At 34.7% G+C, this 24855-nt stretch overlaps 1 protein-coding gene across 2 annotated transcripts; it reads left to right on the forward strand.

Annotated features, from left to right (window-relative positions):
- Nucleotides 1-24855, forward strand: LOC111027834 (protein kibra). 2 transcript variants are annotated; one of them, XM_022306291.1, is made up of 17 exons: nucleotides 1-541; nucleotides 6814-6923; nucleotides 7023-7117; nucleotides 18991-19099; nucleotides 19287-19446; nucleotides 20324-20597; nucleotides 21426-21739; nucleotides 21841-22107; nucleotides 22187-22459; nucleotides 22532-22618; nucleotides 22674-22866; nucleotides 22945-23140; nucleotides 23222-23412; nucleotides 23694-23840; nucleotides 23922-24317; nucleotides 24390-24511; nucleotides 24628-24855. In XM_022306291.1, the coding sequence occupies exons 1-17, from the start codon at nucleotides 414-416 to the stop codon at nucleotides 24758-24760; spliced, it is 3195 nt and encodes a 1064-aa protein (XP_022161983.1). In that variant the 5' UTR covers nucleotides 1-413; the 3' UTR covers nucleotides 24761-24855. The 2 variants fall into 2 exon arrangements, with proteins under 2 accessions (XP_022161983.1, XP_022161991.1); XM_022306299.1 differs by lacking the exons at nucleotides 1-541; nucleotides 6814-6923; nucleotides 7023-7117 and adding an exon at nucleotides 15792-16252.

Consider the following 24855-nt stretch of genomic DNA (forward strand, 5'->3'; position numbering starts at 1 on the left):
TCCGACCATTTCCAAGATGGCGAAGCGCGCGTGACATCTACGGTCGTCGGTCGGTCCCCGCTGCAGTCGTCGTACGTAGCGAACGAACGTGATTTTTTTACTCTCCACTCTTGTGTCGTAGGTTATCCAAAAAATGTTTTCCTCCGATTTTTAATTTTTACGATTAGTTTTTTTATTTTACACATTATAGTATTATATTATAATATATTGTATTTGATTGTCTCGCCGCCGTTCTCCGCAGTGTGTAATAATAATAATAATATCTATCGCTGCCGCCGCTACAAACGCTGTTATCGTTATCGTTATTATTATTATTATTATTACTATCGTCGTCGTACATACGCGGTGGTTGGCCGATGTGATGGATTCGATTTCGTGAGTCTGACTTTGATGGATACAATACCTCAGACACGATGCCGAGACGACGGAACGGAGAGATACCGTTGCCCGACGGTTGGGATTTCGCGAGAGACTACGACGGCAAAGTGTATTTCATCGACCACAACTCCAAAAAGACCACTTGGATCGACCCCAGAGACAGGTATAGCATCGATATTGATAATATTATTACTTATTATAATCACAGGCATAGATGCACCAAGGCTAGGTAATGATAATGAACGATATCGTCGTGGACCATCGTTAGATTGATAATGATAATAATAATGTAGGTAGAGCGCATGATATTATGTCGAATAATAAAAGTACCAAAACCATTTGGGATGTATTTTATTATTGTTGGTTTCTTTTTGTTATCATAATAATTATTAATATTAAAATGTTGTGTAGTTCCCAATTCGATCCCCAAATGCGTGTCTTTAATGCGTGCGCGCGTGTTCGACTCTTCGTCGAAATTGTGAAATGTGCACACACACTCACATTCCTTCGACAGAAATCCGGCTGGAACATCACGGTTTTTATTATTATTTTTTTTCCTTTTTCCCGAACCGTCGTCAGTGCCATCTATATTGAAATATGCCAAACCAACTACTCCTATCCGCCGCTCCCCTCCTCCGCACGCCCCCTGCTTCCCCCTTCCTCCCGTGTAGCACCGCATTCCGAGTTCAGTGAATATACACGAAATTTATCCAAACAACCGTGTGGCGTGTGTGTTGTCTTACAACTATATTATTATTATTATGTACACCGGACCGTTGTAATAATGATAATAAGTTAATGTATTTGACTAAATAGCAACGGTTATAGGTACCTAAATAATGTAGTAATGATAATAATAACAACAACAACAACAACAACCAAAATGATAGGTACAAATCCCGTACGATGGAAACTTTTTTCGACTTTTTTTAAAATGTTATTTAGTAACTAATTAGACGTTCGATTGCGTTTTTTCTACTCTGTCGTTTTACTTATACAATATATTTTAACGGTCTTTAAATAATAAACACGTCCCTCAATAAGGATATCTATTTAGTATATTATACCGAATATAAAATTAGGAGCATTTAATTCATAGACTTAAAAATGGAAACGTTCATCACAGACGATCACCCGATTTTTAACTTCAACAACAATTAATAATAATAACAAAAACAACAAGCTGGGTACGAAATCGACCCACAAAACAAAGTATTTGTTTTTCAAATGATATTCACGATGAAATGATTTACGGTTCGGTTTATACATCGCCTATTTTATTTGCTTTTTGTGTACCGTACTTACTATAATAGATTTTCATTGACAGTAATAATAATATTATGTTTTGTACGATGGTTGGGACGTACAATTATTTTATCACTGAATTCCACTCAATTTATGTCAATTTTTGAAAAAATTCTCTCCAGACTATCATTATTATAGGCTTTGCTATGAAATTATTCCGATTTTTTAATTTTCTTTAAGATACTTGTCATTAGTAATATTGCTTAGGTATAAATTATCATTTAAATTGAATTACAAGTTCTAGATTGATTACAAACATTTAAGGACATTATAAATTATAATAATATATAATAGCTTAATATATATATATAGATACTAGATAGGTACTTATTTGAGTGTAAGTATTCTAATTATTAGAATACCTATACATTATAATCTAATGTATTCTCATGAAGTTCTTGGGACGCGACAGTCGAGAGGACTGCGAAAAATAGGGCCCTGACATCTCTGCAACAGTTGTGCTTTATTTTATCATAATATTGAATAGGTATCTAATAAGTATATAAATCATTAAAAAGATAAATTACTTTTTTCATGTTACCTACTGCTTTGTTTTATTCGTGTTATCAGGTACTATTGTAATACCTAATATAATGAGAAATATAGGGTAGGTATAGCTTCCAAGTTAACCCTTTTTACCTAGCCTTTTTATGAATGTAGGTACGTCATAAATCATAGTTAATAATTGGTTCAATAAAATTTATTTTTAGTATTTCCGTGGCTTGATTTTATTGCAGCACTTAGTTTGTTATGATATCCTGGAGATCGTAGAAATCTATAATTTGTTCAATTTTTAATTAGGTGTTATAGGTATATTGTGTTTACAATGTTTTAATCCAACGTTTCCTAAAGTGTGTTCCGCGGAACCTTAGGGTTCCGTGGGACTATATCAAGGGTTCCGCCAGATGTATGAGATTATTGAGAAAATTTTTTTTTTAACTAAGTTTAATAATGAAAAGTCATTAACAGTATCATTAAAATATCATTTAGACTTGAGAGTTTAGAGAATTGATTTTCCTTTTTTTATTTAGAAAAATTGTAGTTGAGTTGGATTAGACATTAGGGTTCTACGAAACACAAACAAATTTTTAAGGGTGCCGTGGTCGTAAAAGTTTTGGAACCGCTGTTTTAATCTATACTTTAACACCTAACTAGAATACAAATTAAAAATGCACGCAAAGATATTTTGATAATTGATAAGACTTAAAATTATACTACCTTTGAGATTACTTGCGATATTATGTACCTGTATTGGGAGATTGCTATTTGTTATATTATTTTATAATTTAATCATAAACAACGTGCGATTACAGATCCAATTCAACCAGGAATTATACTAATTAATTTGATCCTTGAATTTTAGTTATATTTTATGTTCCGAAGATTAACAGTGCTAATTTAACACTTAGTTTCAAAATAACCACTACATGATAAATGACTATATTATATTATTAACACGTTACTACGTTGTACTATAAATCTGTAGACTGCAGCTGATAATCTTCTGATATGAGATTGCAATTAAAAAAAAGTAGGGAGTTTGTGTTTATAATTGATTTTAATTTATTTGTATATACCTAAGTAATATTTAAAGATTTCCAAGGTACATAGAAAATCGAAAATATAATATATATATACGATATATACTTTCTCACTTACCTAAAAATAGGTTCTTGTCTCAAAAAAGTACTTTAATTGCCCCGTATTTGCCAGTATACAAAATATACCTAATGTTTGAATGTTCTGCGTTTTAAGTTTTATACTTATTAGTAATTAAATATGATACATGTTGTATTTTATTATTGATATGATGTTCAATTTTCGGTTAATTTATAATTATGTAACTAATAATGCTTTGATCCCATTTAGTGGTTACTTTTTAGTTTTTACATTTATTGAAAATACCTTTAATAAATGGTTTTTATATTGAATTTTTTCCAGAGATATTAACTTAGCATGTTCACATAATAAATGTCACACGAGTGTATGTTGACATAATATTGTAATGTTGTGTTAAAAATAAACATCCCAGTAGCCACACCCTCTCCAAGTTGTGTCGCCATGCTGTCTACAAAACCGCGCCGAGATCTGAATTTCTTATGTCTTGATCATTTTTATTTTATTTCTGAATTACTCCCAAAATGATGTTGTGATGATGATCTCAGTACAATCTATTCTTGCGAATGAACTTTACATATGAATACATTATACTGCAGTGAGTGTATTATTATTTTTCTCTCACCTAGGTGATGGATCTTAATAATATCCGTAACCGAAAGTAATTTTTTGTGTAGTTTGAAATGTTCTAATTTTCTTCGAGGTTATCAAACGAAAACTTTGTTGATACATACATAATAGCCAATGGGTATAGGTACTCGGTTATTTAACATTATTTAGAATTATGTAATTATTTGGTTTTTTAACAATTTTGGCCACCTATAATGTTAGTTGGGTAAAATGGTATAAAGTTTTATTTCAATCTTATTGTAACAATTTAACTGTGAAACAATTTGTTACAGAGTAGGCATGAGCTATAAAACTATATAGTACGGTTGTTATTTTATTGTTTAAAGTCTTTAAAAAATAATTGTTTAATTCTATTATTGACTGCAATTTGCAGTATAATATATTTGTGTTTATACTGGCAATTGATTTGGTAATTGATACATAAAATATCAAATACTTGCTAGAGGTTTTATAGTATAATTAGCTTGTAAATTGTATAACAGTATAATAATGTCATGCGACAGATATCCGTAACTTGTTTCTTGATTTACTTATTCTTATCGCAACATGAATGTTTGATGGTGCTTTGAATTCTGGTATTGAGGTTTTTTTATTAATAATTGAATTGATTAATATTTTTTCTGTTTTTATATATTTACAATAATTGTTTAAGATTCCATTTTTAATTAATTTATGAAAATACATAGGTACAATAAATATTTAAATTCATATAATATTTAGTGAGTCTATATTATCTAAAAACGTTTATAAAACTGATATGTTCAGTACCTAATAACATACGATTTTATGATTATTTTATTTAATCAATTATTAATTAATTAATTGTCATTGTACATAGAAATTTTAATAAGCATGTATACATATACTCCTAACACCTAGTTATAACTTATAACTTATAAGTAACAAACATTTTTAATCATGAATAGGTATGTATTACGAATTAAATTTTTAACTAATTAAGCATAAAATTCTATAAGTAACTAAAATTGGTTATGTAATTTTATGAAAACATTAATAACCTAACAAAAGTTATTGATTTTAGTGTTGACCTTTCAATGTTCTTAGTTGTCATGTGAAAATTAAAGTAGGTACCTACAAAAAGAGTTATTTTACGAGTTTATAATATTGCTGTGTAAAATTTTTTGAAATTTTTATATACTCAATATTTTGTTATGTCTGGTGGTTTGAAAATTACTTAATAAACAATTTAAATGTCAATTCCGTGATTCAGCACATCGAATTACACTAAAAGTTATAGTATGTAGGTACATGGAATTCCAATGAATTTATCTGATCAGTGTAGACCACGGTAATCCACTAGTAGGTAACCGTGGTGTAGACATTGACTTTTATACATTTGTCAGCCATATGTTATCTATGATTTTAATTGTCAATGTTATTATAATGTGTCTAATGTTAAATCGATTATTGACAATTTGTTAATTGAGCATTAGTCATAAGCAATAAGCGTAATTCATAAATCATATTATTATAATAGTTGTAGAAGTTATAGGTGAATCTCATCTAAGTATGTGTATTGTGGACAGGAAATTCCTGATTCTATCTAAGATGAAAGGAGGAAAGAAGAAAGAAGGAAGGAGGAAAGGAAAGAACAAGGGAAAGAACACTTTGCGTACGTGTGTTGAGGAATTTTTAACATTTTTATTATGTATTATATGGGAATACCACTAATTATAATTATTAATAGTAATCACTTGGTAATTAAGTATGTAATATAGAAAAAATATATTTTTTATAGGGATCTTACTTGGTATGCAACATAAATCTACAGTGTAGGTAGTGTACAGTACATTTTATGTCCATTATAACATACACATGACTACTATTTGTAACATTATCATTTTTATAATGCATTTATTTATTATTTAAAATTATCATCAAATCCAACGCATAACATTTTATAGACCTTAATAGGATAAAAAACTAAAGGAATTAAAAATGTTAAATGTCTATAAATAACTAGAAAGAAACGACTCAAAATATTTGGAAAATTTTATCGTATAAAGAAAATGACAAAATAAGGTTGTTTGATAGTTTGTTTAATTTACGGGTGAATATCCAAATGTTTAACTTCAAACTCTCTTAAAAAATTAACATCGAAAATTTCATACCTTCCCCTATATATAGGTAGTTCAACAAGAGTCAAAGAATTTTATAAAATTTTATGCTGAGTAAAAAAATGACAATATAAACATTCAGTGAAAATTTAATGTATCTACGGTATTATTTTTTAGAGTTACACCAAAAACTCAAATCGATTTTGTGTAAAAATCTCAGTTTTGAAAACTATTGGGAATTTTTAATTGTCTAAACAATGAAGTTATGCACCATAAATATTTTGCGCATGACTATTAATTAATTCATTATAATATATTACTCTACTGAAAATATTTTGGTTTAATTATATAATACCATTTGTTCTATAATTCTGTTTATTATTTGATTAAAAATAATGATATATTCGATTTATGTCGGTAATATTTGTTGACATTTTTGTTCGATTATACGCCGTTGTGTAACATTTTTTTTATATACCATACCATTTATCAAATATTGAAACATATATTGTAATAGTGTATTATGTATTCGATATTGTATATACATACTGATACGTAACAAAACGTATAAGGTACGTGTATAGTACGTATTTATCATATTCAACATATCAAATTGAACAGTGGATGCATTAGATTAATGATTATAATTCATTTATGACGGTTTACAATATTTTAAATTAATGAGATCGTTTTTAATTACACATTATTATTAGGTATATCTAATATCATAATTTTTTACTTTACATTTTAGACTATATTATGCACGTTGAAACTATTTTTAATTATCTATTTTTTTTTTAATTAGGTACACCAAACCACAATCGTTTGCTGATTGTATTGGTAATGAATTGCCTCTTGGATGGGAAGAGGCCATCGATCCAGTTATCGGAGTCTATTACATCAACCATTTCAACCGTATGTATATTTATAACATAAGACAACGCGTTGTTATCAGTATTATTTAACACAATAACACGACCTCACAGTTTCTAATATGCACTTCTCTTGTTCTAGAATGCACCCAATTGGAAGACCCAAGGTTGGAATGGAGAGCTATCCAGGAAGCTATGTTGAGAGATTACCTTCATACAGCCCAAGACGTCTTAGAAGTAAGTAGCTCGACATTGTTGTTTACGGCGCCAATATACTCATGGTTGTTTGTTATAAGGATACACTAAAAATATTGTGTCACGGAGTTAAAATATATTTTGATCGTACTAATATTTTTGTATAACAAAATGACAATGTCGATGTAATATCGAGAGACAACAAACAATCTTAAATTTCAAATCATTCATTAGCGCGAATTAATTAATTAATTTTTATTGAAAAGAAAAAAATAATATATACACTAAAGGTACATTTATAATAATATGTCATGATATTATTATTATTGTTAAAGGAATTTTGCGAGTATGAAAATTAAAATTAGAATGACGGATGACAGTAATTTATTGATATCGTGAGAGGAAAATAAAAATAATATATATTTTATGGATATGGTATGCAGTTACTTTTCGCGTACACATAACATTATATAGTGGCCTATTCATTATTTAGTGATAGTTCTGCCCCACTTTTAGTTCAATGACAAATTCCATCGGACTAACCTGACTAGTCATAAAACGTTAACACCGCAGCCGCGTTACCTATACGTAATTTTTCGAATTCCACAACAATCGTATATACAGGGTGATAGCGGCACCGTCTTTCTGCCGAATGATATTGTATTCATCTCGCTGCATATTATTATCATGATGATTGTATGACATTTGTCGTGCGCTACGAAATCATCGAAGTTCCTTTGATGATAATAATATAACACAACGGCTGTAAGCAATATATAGTAATAATAACGTGGCTGGACACAGATTCGGTGGTGGTTGGGCGTTTGGAATGACGTAGAAATAATGTCGGAATAGTTTTCAGCTGCTGTTTCGAACTTCGACGGTGCATTTTTTTCATGCACAACCGCGGAGTGTGTCTGAAGAAGAAAAAAATTATATCCGAACCAATGATAAATCGACTTATCGACCCCCCCCCCCCCGTAATTCGTCCAGATCGGACGATATAATAATTAGATTTTACGAAAACTACCTATGCACGCGGCGTTGTACCCCGCGCACATCACCACTGCACAATAATATCTTATTATTAATATTTATATCGCCTGTAAGTATTTTATATTACTAGTGCACTCGTTACAGATCACCACGAGATTTGAATCGACGTTACAAGAACAACAATAACAACAACAATAATAATTACATTTTTACGAATATACCTTGATACCTATAATATATTATTACGAGAAGCGTAGGTAGGTACGTGTGTACATGTGTATATCGTAGGCGCTGCACTGTACACACGAATGTTATCGGTTTTTGTTCATAATAATATAAACCCTACCCTGGGGTACACGCACTTGTAAGAGAAAAAAAATAATATTATCGTCTTATACATTTTTTATTTAAAAAAATCTTATCCCACCCTTCCGCCACTCATCGAACTCGAACGCCGTGGAGTCCGCGTGTGGTGCGTAATGCGTACTCGCGCAACGCAGTCGCGTGGCTCGGTATCTTATATTTTTTATCCCACCCTCCGCCCCACTGGAGCCGGTTCTCCGTGACGACGCCGTGTACCGCCCGAGGGTGGGCGGGTGATTGATGGTGATTGGTATGTGACGGGCTGCGGTGGCGGCGACCGTGGCGATGGCGGTGGTGAAGGGGGAGAGATATTTCGCCCAGGGCACAACGTGTTCTGTGGGCGCTGCGGGGCTCTCGCATCCGATCGACGGCGGCAGCGACGACGACTGCGACTACTACTACTACTACGGCGGCGACGACGACGACGACGACGTTGTTTGATACGAAAAGAATGCGGTCCCTCTGCGACGTTGCCGAGTCGTCGGCCGCCGGCCGTGCGCCTTAGAATGTGGAATGTGAAATGTACAACTCGCGCGCGCTCTCCGCGCACTGTTACCAACACGTACCTACTCGCCACCGCCCGACGGAATATATATCTCATTATAACACATTATTTTTTTCTTTCTCTCTCTCCCGTATTATACATTTTGATTGCTCAATTCCATTCATTGCGCGTTTTAGTATCATTTTTTTTTTCATGAATTTTTTTGCTGGTCGGGCGTCATAGGAGCGCGTGAAATGGAAGGCAACTTCCACCTCGTCTTATCTGGAAACGCGGAACACAATCGCAACAATATCATATTATAATGATAATTCGTTATTGTTGAATATCGGTCTAAACACCCCTGCCCACCATAATCATTTAATATATACTTCTGTATATTTATTATGTTAATATATTTTATTATTAAAATAATAAAAGAGGAGATGTGAATAGTAGCGTTCGAAACGAAGCAATAGATTAGCTGGACTGCTAGCCAATAGGGTCTCCTAGGACAAAGTTTTGGGAAGAAAATCGTTGTAGAAGAGAAGTATAAAAACCAGCGTAAAACGAATGGATAAGTCATAATAATATCGGACGTAGAGGGTTGCTATTGGACTAATCTTGGAAGGAGTGGTTGAAGGAAAAAATCACAGACAACGACCGCAAGTGCCATACTTAACCCATTAAGTCAGATTATGAAAGATCAAGAATGCAATTCATACTAGGAAATGAAGAATTGAAGAGGAATTCCAACAATGCAGAGACATGGAAACCGATCTTTACTCCTCAGATTGAAAACTGCAGAATACCATATTATAATGACGAGTCAAATTTTATGAAGATCAACACTTTGTTATCGACATCTCCGACGACGCTTGTAATTGATATAGCGACAATATCATTATATGATTGATATGCGATTTGAGATGACCACTACACTATTATGTATAGTAGGTACCTATTCTTAAAATATAATATTATGATCGAAATCGTCATTATCATTATTATAATAATATAATACGTGTTCCTAGAAACCCACACATGAGTATCTTGAAAAAATTGTTTGGTTTCAAAACCGTACGCCGTATATAAAATTATAAATATTATAGAATTAAACATATTATGTAGAATATTATTATTATGTTATGCCGCCGGTACGACCATAATAATTGGGTCAGACGTCGTCGTCGGCGATATTGTGTTTTACTCGATAAAAATAATATATATATATAAAATTCCGCGCGCGATCGTTATCTCGAGATATTTTAGTCGCGATGTTTTTCGTCAGCGCGGTTTGCCGTTCAAGTCTGCCTGACGTTTAGAAATCGTCCAGTTTTTTTCGTTGTTCAAACCATTTAAAACACACGGGGAAGTTTTTGTTTCCGCGCTCGCGATGTATTTAAAAACCCAACCGCGCAGGCTTCCACGGTAAGGAATATCCATTGGATTTGTATTATATTTATATAATATAGGTACCCACGTTTCCGGGATGATTATATCTTTATACACAATTTTACAAAACCGACGATGAAACTATAAAGAAAACTTCGGAATTCGAACTGGTCGGAACGTTTTGTACAACGATCTATATACGATACCAAATGAAATTGTCATTGTCAATTATTATTATTATTATTATGTTATTGCAGACCATCCCGCGACAGTCGATCGTACAATATATTATGTTATTGTATTTATATATACAAGAGCTATTGTAGCGTGGACGTAAAAATAATAATAATAATAAATAAATAAAAATCCTCTGCGGCGGCATCGGCTTCGGCGGCAGCGTGGTGGCGGTGGTTCCACCGGTTCCACACTTTGTGTGCTACCAGTGTTACACTCGCCGGGTCTTGGCGGCGGCGGTGGCTCGTTGTAAAACGATTGAAGAGCGAAGGAAGAGAAGAAGAAAATAATAATAATAAAAAAAAATGTATATATACGTATATATAATAAAACAAAATAAAAGTAAAACAAATGAGAGAAGGAAAAAAACGCCGCGGCAACGCCGCAACCGACGGCGGCTACTAGTGTTACGAGCACAACACGATCGGATTGTTTTCTAAACTGAAAAAAATAACACACACACACACATATATAAAATAAAATAAAAACGATCGAAGACAATGAACCATCTGCTCGCCGCCGCGGTGAAATGATTTGTACCGTTCGGAATGCGTATATATATATTATATATTGGTATGTGTACGCGGACACACGCGAGCTCGCGCTTTATATAATATGTATAATAATATAATAAATATCTTTATTATTATTACACTTATTATTTTACATTAGTTTAGTGGCACTTATAATAATATTATACTTGTGTTTGAAGAGGTACTTTCGCCGATGAAAATTTGGATTAATTTCGTCCGTCGAGCCTGTCTCCGGGTTTGCTGCAAATTGTGTTTGGGTGTGTTTGTTTGTGGGAGGGGAGGGGAATCGTCACGATTCGGGATTTTCGACACTTTGCGTTATATGATATAAATTATGTTTTAGGTACGCGCGTATTATAATAAAAATAAGTATAACCCAAAAAGGATTTCGAGGAATGTGTCGGTTTCAAAACAAAAAAATTCCGTACGTCGTCGATTAGCCAACCGCGTTCGACCGGTTTCCCGTCAGATTCAACAGCAGAGATTAAACATTTTCGTGTTTTTCGTCTGAGCGCATAATAATATTATTATTATTATTTTACCCATTATCGGGTGCGCTCGTGGATATTTTTATTATCGTCCATATCGATCTAACAGTAATAATATAATATTACACCCTCTCACCAACCTACCCTACCGAAAGTGGTTAGTATTGCATTGTACAAATCATCAGCTGGCGGTTTTCGTGGGTTGCTTATCCAATATTTTATAATAATATATTATAACAGAAAGTCAATGTTGTTTCTATTGTAATTATATATGAAGCGATCGTTTTACTATATTCATAAACAACAAAGGGTTAAGACGATGACTAGTTACAAAAACGAGTATTCATTTGATCTAAATCGTATTTTTTTTCCCGAGACAAATCAATGTCAAAATTCATGCCGTAGTATATTGTAATAATAATAATAATTGTTTTAAATCCATAAAATGTTTGACGTTTCTGAGTTGTAAATAACCGCGGCAACTATGGTAATATTATGAAGAGGATATTATTATAAATATTTTTTAATCGGGTAACTTAAAATTAATGTAGCTATTTATCCTCCATTTGTATACATATTATATTATATTGACGTTTTACGTATTTACGATTTACATTTTACGCTCATAAATAATAAAAGGCCGTGTGGCGATTGTGTAATATTATGAAAACCACACGATCAACCGGAAATAGTTTTTCTAGTTTGGGTATTGGCCTATTACATATACCACATGCAAATGCGTACAGAATACGTCAATACACGAATATATGTACTTATGTATACATATATTGTGTATAGCTACATTTCTAAATTGTTCACTTGATATGCAACACCAACATAGGCCGCCATTTTACCAAGTATATAATATGTTTGTTTACTAAAATTTATCTCTGAAAATTGGCCGAATAATTTATTACAATATTATTATTTTACAAAACACTTAGTACGTTGAGCGTATGCGCGTGCATATCTACAACATATTATTTTGTTATGTGAATTGTGCACGCACAAAAAAAATTTAAGCCGTTTCAGAAATTGCGATTACGTGGATATAAGTGCGTTTTATTTTTCAAAGTACCTACTTAATCTGTCTTGGATCATGTTATAATTATTATGTTAACGATATTATTTCGTTACTTTATTTTATTTTTGTGTTAGTGTGTTTTGTAAAGACAATTTTTTTATCAAACATTTTTTCTCTTATATACTTTACCTATTGATAAAGTGGACCGTTGATTGTAACTTGTAACACACAACAGATATAATACACGACGTACTCCCACGTATTGTTAAGAAAATCAGCATAATTATTGCAGAGTCTTGTCATACATGATTATGACACACACACATTGTAGTTTATAAACTCGCGATTGTTGATTTAGTCGAGAGAACACTATATAGACAGGTTTATCCTGGTAAATTGGACGCCAAATTTTAAAATAGTTATTAGTTTATTACTTATTTCTATCGATCATTTTCTCGTGTCAAGGTTTCTTGTGCGGTTTGATATAACAAAATATGATATGCTGACATTAATTATTATCATTTATCACACTATTCTGATGTGCCGATCTCATCACCACGTGACACTTTATAATATAATATAATGCGTCGACGTGACAGTACGTCGCCACGTTGGTACCTACCTACTGAATAATAATAACATCTGTAAAAAAAATAAATTTGTTGTGGATTATGACTTATTCCCAGATAACATTCATATAGGTGTTCATGTATGATATGTTGTTAGATTAAATCTGGTAGAGATAAAAATGTGCTTACTCGGTGGATATCATCGTTTCGCTAAGGAATTTCGTAGCTATAAAACAAAAAACCGCAAACGAAACCGTATAAACAATTATTGCGAGTGTTTAAATAATATAATAATATAATTGGTGAAAAACAAGTTATAAATGTGTCATAATAATATTATATAACAGCGCGTTCTAGGAATTCGTATCATAATATACCTACAATTTTCACGTAGGTTGAATATAAAGCGTTGAGCAAAAAACTCGGTGATTAACCAATGATTAAGTATTTAAATTTAATAAGTATATTATACGTTTGTAATTTAAAATGCAATATGGGTCATTATAATATTTTAATAATTGAAAATATATCTCGCATAGTTAATTAAAACAATAAAGGTATTAATGACGGACAGTGTTTGCATTTTAAATTATGGCATGATTAATTTAAACAACTAGTTTTTTTTGTAATTTTCCTTTTTTATGTTTTTTTTAATATCATCGTTTCAATTCTTTGGTGTTGACAAATTCAACGGATTTATCTGCATATTGGAATTTATCAATTTTTATATTATGTAGTTGTAATTTAACCTTCGGTTAACCGCATATAGAGAATTATTTTCACCAACTGCACTTTTATAATAATAATCATGTACAATTAAAAGTTAAAATCAATGATAGTCACAATTCTCTGGTGTTTTAAAAATTGCATTCGTTATTAACACTTATAACTCTAGTTTATGTTTTCGTAGGTGTACTTATTCAAACGTTCAACACTTACCCGCTTAGTTAAGCGCGCAGTTCAGCCGCCCGATTTGTTCGTAAATTACTTTTGTATGTAAATGTAGACGCGCAACATAAAGTGCTTATGGCGCACATTTTTAAATCATTCGTTTTCCCGCAGCCATTATTATCGCGTTCTTATTATAAAATCGGTCTGAACTTTGTATAGCATGTATGTAGTTTGCAACTTCAGCAAATTTCAAAAAGAACTACGGGACTGTTTACATTTTTCGAAATATTATTGGTATATTAAATTATTAGTTCCTCAAATTTTAAACGCTTTGCAGTAGCGGAGCACGAAGAGTTAGGTTAGGTTAGCCCAACAACGGTGGTGGGGGTGGTAATTGTAGAACTGGTATTGTAGTATTATTCACTATATGAGACGAACTTATAACTTGATGTATTATGAATATTCAATATGTTATCACTTATCAGTGTTATACAGAACTTCAAGTAAAAAAAATTTGGCAACCCTCATAGAAAACGAGTCTGCAACAATGTTTCACAGTGCGTTTGGTACAAGGAAGTTAAATATTATGTGGGTGAAGACAACGAGTAAGTTCCGATCTGACACCCGGATATAGTACCATGTGTGATATATATCTAATATCTATAGAAACATCTCTCGGTGTACATTCTCACGGAAAGCGGCATTTTCGTATCTGTTGGCAAACGATATGGAGCGTATAATATCTACGATATGCAAACGTTGCTGCAGTGTTTTATGTAATATATTGCACCGAGCGCGTTTTAAGCGGTGTGATTAGGGTATTCAAACGGATGGTGTGTGGGAGGAGAGGGTGGGTAGGTGCGATATTTAATTTTAAGAGATAAAAAAATTGAATTGTATACTTATATTTTTTAATCGGTCGGTATAACTCGTATAATGGGATAGGGAAGGGGGGCGATAAAAGCAACGATCGACTATAGCGAGCCTCCTCTGCGCCCAAGGTGCAGCTCTACAACAACCGAGTTTTCAACCGCTCCGCAGGGGAACCTTTGAAATGGTAAAGCATCGATGCCGGAGAACAAATTAAAAATATTTTTTGTACCTAATCTCTCAAATAACGAAAACCGCGGGATTCGGAGCTGCGGAATGGCTGCGAAACGCGTATTTCAAATGCGTACCTTAATATATATTGTAAAAATATAATAATATATTATATATAAGCACAAAAATGTATCTTATTCGTACAATAATAGGTACGCCCATGCACACACGCACGGGTATAATAATAATAATAATAATAATAATAATAATAATAATAATGTATAAATAGGTATATTATATTATTGTACCTATAATATGGTGTGTGTGTGTGTGTGTGATATTTACGACGGTCCCGCTGTGCTGCTGCAGCAGCGCGCGCTCGGCTCGCCGACGTTCCCTCACCCGCGGCCCACCGCCTCACGTATGTACCGAATAGTTGGGATTCCTGAGCGCGCAAGGCCGAATTCCTCCAAGGTAGACACCCGTCCTCGCGTCGCCTCGTCGTCGTCGTCCTCCTCCTCCTCGTCCTCGCGTCCTCCTCCGCGCACCCGTCCCATCAGTGTGCCCCCCACCACTAACAGTCGGACGCCGCCGCCGCCGGCTCCGGCGGATGGGCAACCGAAAAACTAACCCCTTGGGTCAAATTCCGGTCCCGGGATTCTGTGCGCGCGTATGACCTCAGTCTCTTCCTGCGGCTCGCGAGTCCCGCGTCGTCGTCGTCGTGCGTGTGCGTTTGCTTATTAAACATTGCCGCCGCCGCCGCGGTGTGTCCCGTCCGCCGGACATTGATATAATATAATATTTACAATAATTGTATTATTTATCTGTACAGCGGTCGCTCGTTTCCGCGTCTGTCCGCCCGCTTTCGTTACCGCGTTTACCGCGTTTAATATACCGCGAGCAGTGACCGAGTTTTTTACGCGTGCTTAACGATTGCGATTTAATATTTCGTTACGACTTCGTTTTGTTGTCGCGTCTCGTCCCCGCCCGCGCGTGTCAGCGGGTTGTGATGTGCGCCGCCGCCTCGGCCGCCGAGTGCACGACGATGTTCTCGCATTATTGTTGCGACACTTGGCCGCCGCGCTGCGACTACACGCCTTACGATCAACTGCTTGACGTGCAGCTGTACCGGGATACCGACGGTCGCATCTATTGCGTCTATGTAAGCCATACCACCAAAGATATAACCTCGGATATAACAGTTTACTTTAGCAGCACTTCGGCAGTTGTATAATATATACTGCATACGCGCTAGTGAAACAGTAACACAGTGAAACTTTCATATTATAACGAACTTACAATCAGCAACATTATTTGTCTAACGAAATATTTTTAAGAACCAAGTATCAAATTGGAACCACATTTATTTAATTCTGTTTATAACAAAGTTCTCTATAATTCGAAATTCTTGGTGCCCACGGGGCTTTGAAATATGGACATTTCGCTGTATTACTTTTCACGTCCTATGCCTTTCCTTCGTGTTTTGGTTATCGTCGCAGTGATGACTGGTGATATTATGTCGTTAAATTATTATTGCTGTCGCAACGACGATAATATCGTTATAATAATATTATTATTGGTGTCCAAACGATTCGCAGTGTTCCGTCCACCGTTCGTCGGTCGTAGCTTCCGGGTGATATAACTATTCACCACTCATGCAGTATCGCTTTGACTGTCTCTATTGAAGTCTGGCTGGCTGCTATGCACGTCTGTCGTGGTGTCGTGTCATGTACAAAAGCTGATCTCGCCCTAACTCTGGACATTTTCCGGTAGACTGCAGGTACAGCGGCAAATCGGAACATGAGGCACATGCGACAGACGACGTAGCTGTGACTCGGCTTTCCCGCGGTTTGCGATTACCATAATATGCAATACTATATATCGTACTTTTGGTCCACATTATTACGCTCGTGCAATGCATTTATAGAAACCTAATAATATTATATATATAGATGCATCGAGTACACGATATTATGACACGAAACTGCAGCAGCAGGTCTACGAAAACGGACATTTTTATAACGATGTATATTATGCACTCCTCCAACCGCGTGTGTATCGCGTACTATACTATTAGAATTAGACAAATTTATACAAACTTATATATCGTTCTGGGTGATGTAAAAGCGGTTGTTGTAGAAGCGGTTGCTGCAGGTGGGCGAACCTCGGTTATATTAATTTAGTGTTGCAGCAGCGCAGGATGCATCTGCGACGAGAGTTGGGTTTTGAAAGAATTGCCAAATATATGTTTGTAATTAGGGCTTTCTGTCATCGACGCCCTAAAAAATTACCCATATAAAAATGCCCTTAAAAATATTCACTGCAGGCGACCTAGAAAGAAACGAAAAACATCATTAACAAATGACGACAGTATAAAACAAAAAATAAAATGTAATATACAAGTTGTATATAACTTCTAACACACACAATCGTTATAATGTGCGCGTCTGTGCAATGACGTGTACGGCGCCTCGAGAGAGGCGGGCACAACCTACTAAAAATCGCCTAATTTAATGGTTGATACTTATATTTTATAATTTATAATTATTTCGAAGGAAAACATTTTTTTTTTTTTACTACTACTCTGTAACTGCCCCGCATTTTCTCCGCATTTTTTTTAAAACGTACAATGTACATACAAGTTCCTATAAAATATAATATTATACAAAATACACATTTATAAAATTCAATCGCGTACACACGCCTCAGACGACCGTTTGTCTCATATAATATAACATTTTTTTTTTATACACGCTTGAATATTGTCCTAATAACAATAACTGTTATCGTTTACTATTTGTTATATAATAATATACGTTCATACAGCGTGGTGTGAACGATATTACCTATTTATTTTATGGATATCACTGAACTGTTGCCATTATATTATCCGGATTACAATATTATTATTATAATTAATATTATACGATTGTACTTCGTTGTTTACGATATATTGCGCGTGTCTATGTATACAAAGTCTAAACAAATATACGATGCACATAAATAATAAATTACAATATGTAAATAAATTCGACCGTTTGACAAATCACGATATCATTCTATTTAATATATTATAATATACTTTTTACCTCCATAAATGGCCAAACATTTATATTTAAACGATTAAATAATTGAATATGTACTCCTTTCTATCTGCCATCCGCTGACCCGCGTCTAGACGATATTTTATTTCGATAATTGCGATGCACTTAATTCTGATTTTTCAAAATAAACATATTCATTTATTATTATAGATAGAATATAATTCATAAACTTCAGTCGCTTATTATATTTTATGAAATACATTTTATATAAAGCTCAAGTTCCTATTTCGAGCTCCGTACATGAACGAACTGATCTGAACCAATTCATTTCATAGTTATTATTTATTGAGTGGTCCAAATGTTTTTCGGTTCAAAGTTTTCGCTCCGTTTGCGATACTTACCAACGTGTTAGACGTTGCATGTCTACGTTCCTCGTCTAATCCTTTATCTCGTCTTCGTACTGCACAATGTTTAATACGGCATTGGTTTTCGGTTATTATATTATATAATTTTTAACTAAAATAATCGACATCGATTCTTGTTACTTGTTTAATAAAACTTAATTATTACAACTATGCTCGTATAAAAATGTATTCACTGGCTAAATATTATAGTATACGCATGACCTAATTATGCTCTCTGTAAACCCGTGTAAGATAGTAATTACTAATTATATTACTTCTGAATAATTAAAAATTTGAGTTTAAAAAAAAACTGCTTACGAACTAAAAATGAATATTATACGAATTAAGAAATAAATATCAACATAATATCATGTTATATAGATCGATATTGTGTATTTTGACTAGTGAAATAAAAAATTAATTCTAATTCGTGATTAATTGTGCTTTTTCAGGCGAAAAAAGAAATTTACGACATAAAACAGCAACGGTTGTATTTAGCTCAAGACGAATACAATCATCTCAACAATGCTCTGTCGACATTAAACACGTCTAGAACTAGTCGTGAGTATTATACCTTCTAGATAATATATATATGTTTATAATTAAATTATATTTTCCAATTGCGTATCTATATATTGTAATATACGATACCAGCTATAGGTATTCGTGTAATATATAGCTACCTACCGGACGGAAATTATGATTTTAAGTTCTAACTATCGTTTCTTATGCATTGGCTGTATTTTAGTCTGTTCGAGCACCAGTAATATAAGTACAAAATATGATCCCGATTTGCTCAAGTCAGACGTCGCTCACGCCCGGGAAAGAGTTACCAGGTTGAAACGCGAATTGGAACAGATCGGCGTCGAGATGTCGTGCACGCGACGCGGAGTCGAGACCCTCTCAAAGTGCGTATCTATAATTTATAACATTATTCAAACTAGTTTGACGATAATATACACGTACGATAAATATATAAATATAAACAGCCGAGAGTTCCGATTTGTCCGTCATCGAAATGCGCCGTCAAGAAGCTTGTCTTGTGAAAGACGTTTTTCGCGTCCTAATATATTTATAGAAATAATAATAGGTATTTATAATATAACGAAACTTGTGTATAACGGACAGTCACGGGACTACTAAGAGTGTCCTTTGTAGGTGTAGGCTTTAGAATTATTTTAGTCAAACTCAGTGACATACGCTTATTTATTTAATGAAAATATTGTACTTTTATATAGAATAAAAGCCGATGGTAAATATTAACTCATATTAAATAACATTTTATAACATTTTAAATGTACGCAATTAACTATATTGTTATCGACGGTGTATTATAGGAGTAATGTGATCGGTCGTGATCCGTGCTTTGACGTCGCGACCGGCGATGCTAGTATATATTATTACGTATTCAATTAAATTTGAGTTTGAACAAAGATTATTGTCCACTATTGGAAGGTATAGTGGAGAAATATTACTGTCCGTGCCTGGAGTATAATATAGAAAAAGTCTTATTATAGGCGGGTTGAAATACGGATGGAAGAGGAATAGGTATACCTATATTTTTTTTGCCGGAACTTTATCATTAGACTTTGTGGAGGTGTCGGTTATATTAAAATAAACGGGTTCCGTTATAGGAGTCGGGTTTCGCGGTTCCTCTATAATATGCAAACTAAATGTTGGTTTCGAGCCAACAGGTGTCATCAGTCATCGCTAAAGCGATGACATCATATCATCGATGTGTAGTATTATTATGATATTTTGACGTCCGTTTTTTGATTTTTGCAGCGTGGAACAAAAACTGTCGAACGACGGAAGCCGTTACAACGTGGTCGAGGCTCAAGCGATCGTCACCGAACTGCGAGAGATCCAACATTCGCTGAGTTCCGGACAACGCGAGCGCACCGGCCTGATGCATTCGCTGGCCAAGTTGAAAGACGATCTGACGCGACTGCAGCTGTGTTCCGCCACCGATGATCCCGATTTGCAGACGCAGCATTCGTCGTCCACGCAGCTCAGCGACAAGCTCAGCACGGCTTCGCAGACGGACTTGTCCGGCGAGGTATGTGTGCATTCCACAAACACAATATTATTATTTACCTATACGCATATTATATAATATACCAGCCCGGTGACTCGGTTACGTGGTTGGGGTTGATCGAGATAGAGGTATAATATTGTATTATTTTGAGTCACCACACTCTCCTCGTGCTCAATTTATTTTCTATTCTGTGGCCCTCGTATGTATATCAGCACTCCAAGATTTAGCTATGGGCTGTATAGCTATCAACACTTCTGCAGAAATATTGTATGCATGCCGAGGTTGCTCTTGAAAATTATTGATCGACGTAAACTAATAAACACGCCTTTTACATTGTGTTTTATAGGCGTGTTTATTGAATTGTATTGAATTCTCGTTGTGATTATGTATTTAAAACCAATCTAAATTTCGTAGAGTTTCGTTATATTATTTCCACGCTGGTGGCAACTGGCAATAAACGTATTACCTAAAACCAAGTATTATTCTATTCTATTATATGTATGTAATAGATCGAGTTCGCGTGGTTAACGATCTAGAACCGGTGATTTACGTCATAGATCGCAGGGGGTTAGAGGCCAATGTTATTATTATTATTGTTGTTGTTGTTGTTGTAACGGGCCAACAACCAACGGTTAGAGATTATTTTATTAATAATGGTATTATAATGTCGGCACTGCTTATTTTTCGAACCGGATTTCAATTATTGGTTATGATAATTATGTGAATGTAGTAAACATATTATGTGGGTAAATCGATCATAGGTGACATCGAGTATTGATGCTTAATTTGTTTTATTGATTATATTTTTGTATCACGAGTGTGCTAATATTGTTGTACTTATGTATACAGTTGATGCCCATGGGCACGAGACTTGCTGAAATGGCGCGCATGCGCCTTGAGTACGATGAGGCGCGAAAGCGCATACAAAACATACAGCAACAGTTGGCCGACCTCGAAGAAAAAGTGATGCCCGGCCAAGAGGAGTCGGACAAGGACCGATTGCTGCTGTTCCAGGAGAAGGAACAGCTGCTGAGGGAACTCAGAAGCATAACGCCCCGTTCCAGAAGTCATAGGGAGATGGACGACATTCAGGGTGAGATCAAGAAACTCGAACAGGACCTGAACAACGCGTTGGAAATGTCCAACAGAGCGATCACCGACAGGTAAGGAGGCTGACTTTATCCCACGTGTTTACACCACGGATGATCGTGAATATGCAATTACAATAATTACTAATTACATCCGCGTTGCATGCTTATTGTAGATTGAGATTGCACGAGGAAAAACAACTGTTGTTGCAACAGCTGAAGGAAGCGTTGCGGTCGATGACGCAACTAGAATCGCAACTGAAAACGCTGTCGGCATCCACCCTGTCGGTGAGTTCAAGCTCGAGTCTGGGCTCGTTATCCACGACTAGCAGCAAGGGTTCGCTGAGCAGTGGTCTCAGTTTCACCGACATCTATGGTGGGCCACAATGTCTGGCTCCGGCTACGTACGACCGGCCCATCGACATGGCTGACTTGCACAAAAGGTAAAAAGCCAGATCAACACCTCAGTACCACACCCCTTCCCAAAATTATCAATATTTTTAAACATTGACGATTTTATAGAGTCGAGAGGCTTTTGCAAAACGACATTCAACCGCCGGCTTATGAGAACCCGGGTGAATCGTCTGGTTCTGTGCCCAACATCGGGGGTAGTATGACTTACTCCAGGAGCTGCCGACCAGCAAGCCCTCCGCTCTCACCCATATCTGAGACGCCACCCAGGAGTGTGTCGGCCGCGGTCAGTGATGAGTCAGTCGCCGGTGATTCAGGCGTGTTCGAAGCCAGTCACAAATCTAATTTCAGTGCAGAAACTTCCCAAGTTCAAATCAGGCTGAGGTACTTTTAATCAATTTTATTCGAAACATGTTAACAGATTTTAATCCTCACTGTTTATTTGGTTTCTTGCAGGTACTCGATTGCTGAGCAAGTGTTACATGTTTGTATCGAGAGATTGCGTAATGTAGTAGCACTGTCTATAGCGGAATCATGGCAATTGTAAATATTATTACATAAGTTTTGTTTCGTTTCCTACAATGTCATTTTTGTTTAGATACATTAAAATTGTACTATTGCCGAGCGGTTCAAATCCTTCGCTAAGTGGTTGTACAAAGCCTATATCGGATCTGGCAAAACCCAGATTTGGTGATAGTTTTGCTTTTAATTTGCCATCCAACAAGTTGTGTACAAAAACTCTGCAGGTCAATGTCTGGGGATTAGGTCCTGATGATATAACTGAGTGTTTGGTAAGTTTTATTGTGTTTAACCTCATTTCCCGTTGGTTTATTGATTGGACATCAAGTAATAATTGTCTTAATTCATAGGCATGTGCTCAAGTGAGTTTGGCTGAATTTAATGAGACTGAGAACAGCTCTTGGTGCAAATGGTATAACCTGTTGAGTCTGAAATGCATGCAAAACGGTGGTTCATTACCTTCCATCTTGCTCAAGGATGATGGTGGTGGTTCTGACGATTCTACTATAATATCATCTCAAACTTCAACACTTACACGCAACCAAGGTAAATTTTGTTTTTCAAACCTACTCTTTAACTATGTTTTATTTACTAAAGAAATGTCTAATGTGATTATGTATGTATTAGGTTGTTGTGAAGAAAACGAAGCAAAATTTATTAATGTAGATAATTTAAACGAAAACGAAGTTGAATATGATGATGGTGATTCAGATGACAGTGTGAGTGACGATGATGATGACGATGAAGAAGATGACGATATTGAAGTATATCAGCTTGTTAATGAAAAGAAAGAATTAGAACAAGTATTGGAAATTCCTGTAAGTATTAAATATTACCTTTTTTTCATATTCTTTTTATTTTATCTAAATTGAAAATTCAATGAAATTATACTTAAAATTTCTTAGTTTGAGGAAAATAGAATATTAGAATATTTTTATTATTGCTTTTTCTCCAATTTCAGGAGACAAATAAACAATACTTAACAGATTTGTTTCATAAATAATGTCAATTTTTTAATTTGAATGTTGCAAAAGTATATTTGATAAATTCTTAATGATATTTATTCTAATTCTAAATAAATTATTTATAATTTATACAGAACAAGGAAAATGACACGGAAGATAAAGAAACCAATACAGAATGTGCCTTTAGTGGAAGTAATGGGCAAAATACCAGAGTACCTACGATAGTCATCAAAAGGTCACAAACATTTTCACCGACAGCCAAAAACCAGTATATCTGTAAAGTAAGTTAAATGCTACTCATCAAGACTTTGACACTATGAAATATAAGTCCATTGTATAATGTTAAATTTATTATTTTATAGCTAAATCGAAGTGATAGTGATAGTGCCATGAACCTGTATAGACGACACATATCATCTAGTGCCAGTATGAAAGGCATTGGTGGCAGTAATGCTGATATAGCATTCCGTCGTAACTGTTTGGAACGTCGTTCATTGCGACTAGGACGAGCACCTGGCACATCGCCTAATAGATGTATCCCAGCTGTGAATGGTACTTCTTGGTGTCGCCCACCAAGGACGTCTATCGATCTAGAGCTTGATAGACAAGCACAGCATGCTAGGTTGTTATCTCTAAATGACGAAATATCTAGGCTTAGACAACTGAAAAATACGCTGGAAATAGCCAAAGAAACAGGTGACACCGACGTGGCTGCTTGGGTTTTAGAAGATGAAGAATTCCAAAATCTTGTAAAAGAGGTACTTAATATTGTTTTTCTGATAATATTTTAACTGTGGACATGTTGCTAATAATTGTTTGATTTTTAAAAGGCTGGAGACAAGACTCTTGACGAAAAGAAAGTAGAACGACGGTTGAAGAGGGCTTCACAAAAATTATACAATTTAAGAAAAAGTAAAGCCGGCCAAGGAAAACCTGACATTATTTCATTCAAGTGAGAAAAAAATTTAATTTTATAAAAAAATTCTCTTAGTAAATTTGAGTGTTGACTATAATATTTTTGTTTATTACACCTTATTAACTAAATTTTTTCTAACTTTTGTTTTGTAGAGAAAAAATGGCTTTCTTTACTCGGCCTGGCGTTTCAGTACCTGTTCCCCCTACCAAATCTTCCCAAGACCCAAAGTTTACAGAAACACGGTATCAATACACTGTGGACAGGGTATACGGAGTAGAAGTTTAGTTCTATTTTTGTTATTAGTAAACTAACACAAAAAAAATCCCACCTGCCGTTATTCAAAGACTATGATTTGTACATATATATAATAAATAAATAAA

The sequence above is a fragment of the Myzus persicae genome, unplaced genomic scaffold (genome assembly GCF_001856785.1).
Source record: "Myzus persicae strain clone G006 unplaced genomic scaffold, MPER_G0061.0, whole genome shotgun sequence".
In the NCBI taxonomy this organism is placed as follows: Eukaryota; Metazoa; Arthropoda; class Insecta; order Hemiptera; family Aphididae; genus Myzus; species Myzus persicae.

Coding starts and splice junctions, on each gene's coding strand:
- LOC111027834 (XM_022306291.1), top strand. CDS start 414: ATGCCGAGACGACGGAACGGAGAGATACCGTTGCCCGACGGTTGGGAT. Junction 22,108..22,186: donor ATGGCTGACTTGCACAAAAG/GTAAAAAGCCAG, acceptor ACGATTTTATAG/AGTCGAGAGGCTTTTGCAAA. Junction 23,841..23,921: donor AAAACCAGTATATCTGTAAA/GTAAGTTAAATG, acceptor ATTATTTTATAG/CTAAATCGAAGTGATAGTGA.